Genomic DNA, 9412 nt, shown 5'->3' with positions numbered 1-9412 from the left:
TCACATCAGTAGATCACGGACTGCGGTCTGGGCTGTAAGGTTTTATTAACCACTATATCCTGGTATCTAGTGCACTGCTGAACAAAGACTTGGCACTCAAGAGATATTTATCAAGTGAAAGAAAAGACTAGGCCTTCACTGCCCAGGTGCGGCGCTCTCATGCCAGACGTGACCAACCTGGAGGGTGCTCCGCTGGGCTGCCGCAGCCACCTTGAAGGAACCTGGGAAGTGCCCAGGCCCCCCTGCCCTGTCCTGCCTGTCTTGAGTGGTCAAGATGGTGGAGACAGTGGTGGGACACAGGGGGTCAGCTGTGTGTCACACTGCTGACCACTAGGAAGTGGTAGCTCAAGTTATAGCCTGGCAGGGGGTGTGGGGGTCTGTGACTGGGTTTCCAGACAAAACCAACAAATGCTCAGAGGCACTGCCTCTATTTCTAGTCCCATGGTAACAAATTACCACACAGTGGCTTAAAATAAGGCAGATTTATGCTTTTACAGTTCTTGGGGGTCACAAGTCTGGAATGGGTCCCCTGGGGCCAATGTCCAGGTGATGGCAGAGCTAAGTTCCTTCTGCCAGAAGGGGAACTTCCTTCTTCCAGGGGAGAATTTGTTCCCTGCCTTTTCCAGCTTCACATGGCTGCTGCCTTCTTCGGCTTGTGGATCCTTCCAGCAATGGCCTCATTCCAACCTCTGCTTCTGTTATCCCATCTCCTTCTCTGACTCTTATGAAACAAGCCTCTGCTTCCACCTCCTTCTTACAAGGACCCTTGTGACTACATTGGAACCACTTGGATAATCCGGCATAACTTTCTCATCTGAAGATCCTTAACTTAATCACCTGCAATGTCCTATTTGTCATGTAAGGTCACATAGACACAGGCTCTGAGGACCCAGACATCCTTTTTCTGGTTGTTGTTCAGTTGCTAAGTCACGTCTGACTCTTTGTGACCCCATGGACTGCAGCATGCCAGGCTCCCCTGTCTTCCACTGTCTCCCAGAGTTTGCTCAAACTCATGTCCATTGAGTCGCTGATGCTATCTAACCATCTCATCCTCTGCTGCCCGCTTCTCCTTTGCCTTCAATCTTTCCCAGAATCCGGGTCTTTTCCAGCTATCTTATGGGGGTGTATTCTTCTGCCTACCACTGGCACCATCTCAAGATAGAGCACTGGCACTCCCGTTTTGGTTTTCAGTGGTTGCTTCTCATTTAAATAAAGAAAATTAGATTACACGATCAATTGAAGAAAACTTAACTCCTATTTCTGTGACACACTCACCTTGACCTTAGTAAGAAGGGTGACTAGACAGAGAGTCATGGACAGGATGGGGCTAAAAAGGAGTATGTGTGTCCTCCTTTGCCTGTCCTCAGGCATTAAGAAGTCACTGCCACGATCTGAGACCTAAACTAGGAAATTTGCCCCAGAAAGCCGGTGAGGTCCCTGGGTTCCAACTCCGCTCCCTAGTGGTACCTGCAAGGATATACAGTGCAGAGCCACCTGCTGAAGTCTCACAGAGGAGATGGGGCTGCCCAGGTGGCCCTTCTGGGTCTCCTGTTGAAACACACCTGGAGCAGGATAAGGGGGCAAGGGACAGTGGATGACACCGAGACACTCACCTCTGTCCGTGAAGACGACGGCAAGGAAGGCAGGAGGTCATCCACGCTGCCGATGAGCTTCCGCAGGGTCAGGCCCACATTCTGGGAGAGAGAGGGGTGGGTGGCTGTCACCCTTTGCCTTTTTTTTTTAAAGTCTTTATTGAATTTGTTACAACATTACTTCTGTTTTATGTTTTGGTTTTTTTGGTCCCAAGGCATGTGGGAATCTTAGCTCCCTGACCAGGGATTGAACCTGCATTCCCTGTACTGGAAGGTGAAGTCTTAACCACTGGACTGCCAGGGAGGTCCCACCCTTTGCTTTTTGAGAAAGCCACGTTTCCCTTGAGAAGAGCCCTCCTGGAATGGTGCCTGCCTTCCGAGGCTACCTGGAACTAACTTCTCTTTGACAACCTTGCTCTAATGGTGTCTAATTGGGCAGACTGGGAAGCTCAGCCCCTCCCACGTCCTTCCAGGGATGGGCTGAGTGGCCTCCATCCCCTCAGTCCACGGCTCCTCCCTGGCTCTCACCTTCACCACCACCACGTAGCCCTCGGGAGGCAGCTGGCAGAGCTCATTCTTGAGATCCAGCACGGCCCGCACCAGCTCCATGACGTTGAGGTACACCAGGTCGTCGGTCCGATCCAGGTTGGCTGTGGGCTGGATGGACTGTGGCGGGGAGAGGAGGAGGAGAAGCAGGTGGCCGGAGGGGAGGGTGGCGAGTCAGAGGGACACACTGTTCTTTCCTGGGCATGCACTAGTGGTGCCAACTCAGCCACCAAGACGTTTCTCTGAAGTAATAGTGCCTGGTCCTGGGGGGCCTCCTTCCCTTCTGCTTCTGGGGCAATGGTTCTTATGTGAGAGTCTGCCTGGGTGTCTTAAAAAAGTGCTGGTGGACAGCAAAGCAACTGAACCATCACCTGGGCGTGGGGGCCAGGCACTGTCAAAGCTCTCAGAGGATTCTCATGGGCTTCCAAGGCTGAGAACTGCTGCTCCAGAGTGAAGAAAGCAGCAGCTACCCCAGAACACGAGGGTTCAGGGAGCCAATGGGGGTCCACATCTCCTGCTCCTTGGGACAGGTGAGCTTTCCTCCAGGTCAGGGTCGGGGCTGGTTTTACCCCTGCTTTTTTTTTTTTTTTTTTAATGAATTAGCTGTGTGGCTTGAATTAGCTGAGAAGGCACTTGCCTTCTCTGGGCCTCAGCTATATAATGAGGATACAGGACTCGATTCTTTCTGTGGGCCTCTGCAGTCTTTGCAGTCCAGGCCTTGAGTCTTGTGGGGCCCTGATTCCAATCCATTACCAGCTTCAGCAGAGCCAGCACATACCTGTGCGCCGAGCCGTGGTGGTTTCTGCGGGGGGGCTGTGAACTCCGCTGCAAAGGGAAGGGACAATGAGTAAGGGATGTCCTCAGCACCCTGACCCCTCCCTTCATAGGTGCTGATGACCAAGCCCAGCCCTTCTCCACTATTACCAGGAGACCTCAGGGAAATGGGACCTGAAACCCAGGACAATGGAAAGTCACCTCTGGTCTCCCTGATCCTCTGTATGCAGGGACAGGCACTATGTCCATTTCAAAGACAGAAAAAGCCATAGTCCCGGTGGAGATGGAGTGATGGCAGTGGGTGTTCCAGTATACCAGGGCCTGAGACGCTGACCTTGATTGTCATGAGGGAGAAACCTGCTCTGAAGGCAGCAGGTGACCCTGGAGCCTCACCCAGTGGGTGCAACAGCCACCGGTGTGGTAGATTTGTGAAGCTTCCCTATTGTCTGCTTTGTCCATCTGGGGGTCAAGGAAGTGAACTGCTAGAAGCATGCTGTTCTCTGGCCACTCTGATGAACAAAGACACACAGGCCGCGTGGGACTGCTTGGAGCAACAGTCAGAAGCCCTGATTCCACTTTCAACTCTTCCCCCAGAGTGGGGCGAGACTAGGGCAGCTCACTGACAGGCCCCGGGCCTTAAGTTTCATCTGTCAAGTAGGAGAGTTCACTTAGAAGGGCCCTGCAGGAGCCAGATGCCTGGGCTCAAATCTAGGCCCTGCTAATCACTAGCTGTGGAGAAGGCAATGGCATCCCACTCCAGTACTCTTGCCTGGGAAATCCCATGGGCGGAGGAGCCTGGTGGGCTGCAGTCTATGGGGTCGCTAAGAGGCGGAAAAGACTGAGCGACTTCACTTTCACTTTTCACTTTCATGCATTGGAGAAGGAAATGGCAACCCACTCCAGTGTTCTTGCCTGGAGAATCCCAGGGACGGGGGAGCCTGGTGGGCTGCCGTCTATGGAGTTGCATAGAGTCACACACGACTGAAGCGACTTAGCAGCAGCTGCAGCAATCACTAGCTGTGTGACATTGGGTAAGTCACTTGCCCTTCCTGTGTATGTTTCATGTCCTTTGTAAAATGGGCATGATGATACATTGTACCTATTGCATAGGAAGGACTGCTGTGGGGTTTAAACTGACATTTTAAAGCAACTTGGGCCAGTGCTTGTCATTGTCTTTGGTGGCTGCCATGGTCACCATCACCATCATCATCAGCCTCATTCCCCTAGGATGGTGATGAAGAGCCTGGCTCACTGCAGGACTGGGATCTGGGAACCTTTGCAGCAAAGTTTGCACCAGGACAATACAAAGAAATGATATGGGACTAAAAATAGCTGTGTGCATGCCGCAGTTGGGGCAAATTCTGGACCAAAAGATACAAAAAAGACAAAAAAGAAACCCAAAATAAAACCCAAGAACCATTTCTGAAGAGCCAGGAGCAAAAAACTGGGTGTTGGGAGCAAAAGCAGGGTACTCCTGCATGCCCCACTGCACGCACCATCACAGAGGGGTGGGCAAACCACCTAAGCCACTCCTATCCACATCCCATATAAGGAATGAACTCGCCCCTGCCTCTGGGAGCAAGCAAGGGAGCCTGTTTTCACTTCCTCCTGCAGCCTGCAGTGCAGGAGCCCCAATAAACTTTGCTTAAATTTCCTGTCAGGCCTCTAGTCAGTTTCTGTTAATTGGGAAAGGCCAAAGATCCTGCCAGGTAACACTCCCTCCCTGCCTTTCAGGGAGGCTCCTGGAAAGACCCTGGGGAGGGGCAGGGGTGGGTGGGAAAGTCAGTTGGCCCCGCCCTCTTCTTGCTTCCGTTCAGCTGGCCCCGCCCTCTTTCTTTCTTCCCTTCCTGGGGCCAAGGGAAGAGAAGAGTCACTTGGGAGAGATGCCATGGCGCTACTTTAGAGCTTCCGATAGAGTGGGTGGGAGACAGGAAGGATCACCAAGTCCTCCACATAAATGCAGCAGCAGAGAGGCGGGAACAGGAGCCATGACGCGAGAGGGGTGGGAGGCAGCAGTCGGAGCACGGGTTGGAGGTGGAGGATAGGAGGTGGTGTATATTGACTCCCAAACTGGGCCTCTCTGCACACTCTGAACTCAGGACAGATGTTTCTTTCTATGGCAGATACACTCCGTTTGCTCTCTGCAAGGGGCAGGGAAGGCGGCTGCACACAAGATGCCACGCCCGGGGACATTCCCGCCAAGAGGAAGGGAGCTCACACTTACTGTAGCCGGCCTCCTTCTCTGGGGTCTGGAAGGAAGGAAAGAGAAGAGGTCACTGGTGCAGCTCTGGGGGCCATCCACGTCCCCCGTTAGCTTGTTTCCGTCCCCCTTGAGTGTCTGAGAGGTTTGGAGGTCATAGAGGCAGGGGGACCTGGGGACTCCCTGACTGGAAGTGACTTGGGGAGGGGGCGGCTTGTGCCAGAGCGGGGTGGCGCTAAGAGTACAGATCAAGTGTGAGCTCAGCAAGGAGACTCCAAGATCAGAGTGAAATGGAAAAAGGTGCTCTCGTGGTGAGAGGCAGAGAGGGCAAGGTGGGCAGGTGTGGAGTCGGAGGTCCCACTAACTACCCTACAAGCCCTCCCTCCAGGTAGAGTGCTCTCCTGGTGACTCACCAACGGGGACTTGTCGTTCATGTAAACCATGGGGTCCTGCAGAGGGGGAAAATAAATCAGAGGACTTAGGATTCTATAACCAAAAACTCCAAGGATGCCTGGAGAGCAGTTCACTCCAGCCAGGTGGGGAGCCGAAAGGGGACAAGATGGCATGGATCTCTCCCAGGGGAGCACGGTTATCAGAATGCGTTCAGGGGCTTCCCGGCTGGCTCAGCAGTAGAGTCCACCTGCCAATGCAGGAGACACCGGTTTGATCCCTGGTCTTGGAGGATTCCACATGCTGCGGAGCAACTAAGCCCATGCACCACAACTACTGAGGTTGTGCTCTAGAGCCTGTGAGCCGCAACTACTGAAGCCCAAGCTCCCAAAAGCTTGCGCTCTGCAACAAGAGAAGCCACTGCCATGAAAAGACTGGGCATCACAAATGTAGAGTAGCTTGCCACAACTAGAGAAAGGCCTGTGTGCAGAAACGAAGACCCAGCACAGCCAAAAATAAAAAAAATAAGTAAAATTATTTAAAAAAGAAGGTGTCCAGCAGTGGTGTCGGGGCATGTCCTCTCCCTCCCCTTGCTGGGCTTTCTCCTCACCAGGGCTTTCTCCTCCTGCCTCAGCCACTGGTAATCTTCCACCATCTGCTTCTGCTGCTTGTCCAGGAGTTGACGCATCTTGAGCCTCTCGGCCTCCCACAGCTGCTGGGCCTCCTCCCGGCTGCTGGGCCGGACGAAGTCCTCCTCCTGGGAGCACAGCAGAGGACACAGTCAGCCCAGTCTCCGGACCCAGGGAGGACAGTCCTCTGGAGAGCCTTGTGGGAGCCACACGCCTTGGCCTCACTGGCCTCAGATCTGCAGCCATATGCAGATGGTTATTACTGTTGGCTCCATCAACCCCAGTCACATGCAGTGTGTCTGTGAAATGCTGAATCGCAGGGCATAGAGTTTAACAGGTACTGGTTTCAAATCGTCATGTGATCCGTTAGTACCATTTTATTTTCAAGTGACTGTCCTAATATTATTTTCTCAGTTGCTATGTGTCATGGCTGCAGTCACTGAATTTACACTTAGGAATGCAAAGCCAGCCCTCTGGGAGGCCTTGAGTGCTTAGCTAAAACCGAGATGGCAGATCTGGAAGCTTCAAGGAGCAGTGGTGTGTGGTCCCCCAAAGCTGTCCACTGAAGGGTGGAGCCTGAGAGAAGGAGCACGAGTGTGCACCCATCTGATCGTGCCTTTTTATCAAAAGATACTTGTTATTTGGGCTTCCCCATCCTAGTTATGGATGGCTCAGACAGTAAAGTGTCTGCCTGCAGTGCGGGGGACCTGGGTTCGATCCCTGGGTTGGGATGATCTTCTGGAAGAGGAAATGGCAACCCATTCCAGTACTCTTGCCTGGAAAATTCCATGGATGGAGGAACCTGGTAGGCTACAGTCCATGGGGTCACAAAGAGTCCGACATGACTGAGTGACTTAACTTTCACTTTCACTTTCTGTGGCTCAGAAGGTAAAGAATCTTTCTGCATCATTCTCTTGATTAAGAAACTAACCTGGGTTATGTCACCAAAGGCACCAAAGGTTAAAAGAGATGCATGAGCTAAGAGATAAAGTGAAGCACAAAATTTAAAGAAATAAGGATCTATGGATATGCAATAAGTGGTTCCTCTCCTGAGTTTTATTAATCTAACCCCATTTCAACTCATTTGTGGGGCTTTGGACCTATTCATAGTTCTCCCTGTTATTTCTCCTTGCATGTTTCCCTTTCCTATTATTTCTCTTCCCTCAATCTTCCCCAGGGTTTCATTTATATAAATATCTGCTCAGTCCCTTTAAACTGGCTTGCTTTTTTCTGCTGCACAAGATTACCTGGGTCTCCTGGACATACGAGTGTTACCAGCATTCTTTTGATTGTGTAAAGCCTGGGGTGACCTTTGCTGGGGGTAGGTGACCTTTCTATGACGTTGAGGTCCGCAGGCTGCTCAGATCCCTTTCTTTGAAGTGGCCCGTTTACATACAAGTCACTTACATAAAATGCTAAAAATGATCCTCAGTCTACTTTAACAAGCCATAATCTCTGCCAAGCCTCTAAAAAAGATTATCCCCACTAAAGTCTCTAAGCAGCACAGTTTGAAAATAGTGACAGTGGTGTGTTTTTCCTAGGCTGTCGGCTACAATAACTGCTCTCAATTTCTAACAATACTTCTCCTCATAAGATGTCTTGCTGAAATAGTCCTTGTTCATTACGCTAGTCAACGACTGTTTATTGAGCAACTATTATGTGGCAGGGACAGGGTTGGGCCATGCTGGGCTGGGAAGGCAGTGATGGTTAAATACACAGTGTCCTTCCTGTTTTCATGAGGCTATGGAACCAATTGCAGACTGGGGTTTCTCAGCCTTAGCACTGTTAACACTGGGGCCAGATGATTCCTTACTGGGGAAAGATTTCCTGTAACCTGTAGGATGCTTACAGCAACCCCACTCACTAGACGCTTACAGCACCTCCCTTGTTGTAACAAAAATGACTCCACACATTACCAAATGTCCACCGAGAGTTGACTTACTGAGTTAGACCTTATTTTAAACTAACCTGTGGACATGGTGTGCGGGAGGAGGGTGGGATGAGTTGGGAGATTGGGACTGACGGATGTGCACTGCCATGTGAAAACCAGATAACTAGTGAGAAGCTGCTGCACAGCACAGGGAGCTTGGTTCAGTGCTCTGTGATGGCCTGCAGGGTAGGATGGGGTGGGGAGGTCCAAGAAGGAGGGGATATATGTATACTGTAGCCGATTCACTTCATTGTACAACATTGTAAAGCAACTATACCTATCCCAATTAACAAATAAAAGCAAATCTCAGAACAAGACTATTTTATCATCATAGGATTGATAAAATACATAAGATTTACTTCATAAAGGCTTATGCCCCCCAAATGAAAGGATTTTAAGGCTGTAAATATCCTCAGTTAAATGCCAGCACGTGCAAACACAATGGTGTGTCTATATCAGGCTATTGACGAATCATGACAAATAGGAACTCAGTGTCAAACGTTCTGAATATGGCATTAGGAATCTCCAGGTAAGGAAAATGTATGGACTGAGGAAGACTAGAGTAGATACTGACAGGAAGAGTTTCCAGACTCAGGAGAACACTTTGTAGTTTTGAAATTGCCAAAGAAGATTCCTACCACTCGAATGTCTAGTATGCCCCAGGCTTGATCACCATCTGACCAAATATTTTAACATATATTGGTGGATGTATTCCTATGTCTTCCAATTTTCTAATAAAACTCAAGAAGCAAATGAGATTAAAAAAAAAAAAAACTGGATCTCTTTAGGGCCTACTGTCCAAAATATACTTCAAGAATTTTTATCAGGCAATGGATGCTTACACTGCTGGTCATTTTTAAGAGGAATTAGACCCTTGGGGTGTTTTAAAAAGACTCTGATAAGCTGTGACCCCTTCCAGGAATTGACTCTTCATCCTGCCAGGCCTATTTCTATTGTAACTAAACAGCTCCTGCACTCATCCTAAGTTTTCCCATCATTCAATCTGGGCCCCAACTCATGCTTCTGCCTTCCTCATCCCCTGGGATCCTTCTAATTTTTCCCATCCATTGAGGCCCAACTGCAAAAAAAAAAAAAAAAAAAGAAGCTGGAAAGAGTTGTTTTACTCTCTGAACTTCTGCTGCACTTTGGCTGTACCTCTGTGTGCTACTCACAGCTCTCTGATTTACATTACAGGCAACCATCTGCCCTGTTCCTTCCTCCGATGTTAAGGTCACTGAAGGCAATTCTCCCTTCAGCACCTAGGACAGCACCTGGCAAAGTGTCCCTTAAAAAAAAGGTGCTGTTTACTGAACTGTTATTTTAAACCTCAATTGTGAGGGCTTCAAGAGGG

The 9412-nt window shown here is 50.1% G+C and overlaps 1 protein-coding gene across 4 annotated transcripts in view; it reads right to left on the bottom strand.

Annotated features, from left to right (window-relative positions):
* PTK2B (protein tyrosine kinase 2 beta) overlaps positions 1–9412 on the bottom strand; it is a 141879-nt gene that overhangs the window by 1467 nt on the left and 131000 nt on the right. For all 4 annotated transcript variants that reach the window (XM_086416535.1, XM_086416538.1, XM_086416536.1 and 1 more), the window contains 6 exons: positions 6113–6259; positions 5526–5561; positions 5137–5161; positions 2917–2963; positions 2121–2258; positions 1614–1694 (listed from right to left, as the gene is read on the bottom strand). In XM_086416535.1, the coding sequence (XP_086272661.1) occupies positions 1614–1694; positions 2121–2258; positions 2917–2963; positions 5137–5161; positions 5526–5561; positions 6113–6259 (474 nt within the window). The remainder of the gene's footprint in view (positions 1–1613; positions 1695–2120; positions 2259–2916; positions 2964–5136; positions 5162–5525; positions 5562–6112; positions 6260–9412) is intronic.

Source organism: Bos grunniens, chromosome 8, assembly GCF_055505025.1.
Source record: "Bos grunniens cultivar Pamir isolate PY7600 chromosome 8, Bosgru_T2T1.0, whole genome shotgun sequence".
Classification (NCBI taxonomy): domain Eukaryota; kingdom Metazoa; phylum Chordata; class Mammalia; order Artiodactyla; family Bovidae; genus Bos; species Bos grunniens.
The sequence above is the reverse complement of the archived record's forward strand: the minus strand, read 5'-3'. Positions and strand labels throughout refer to the sequence as shown.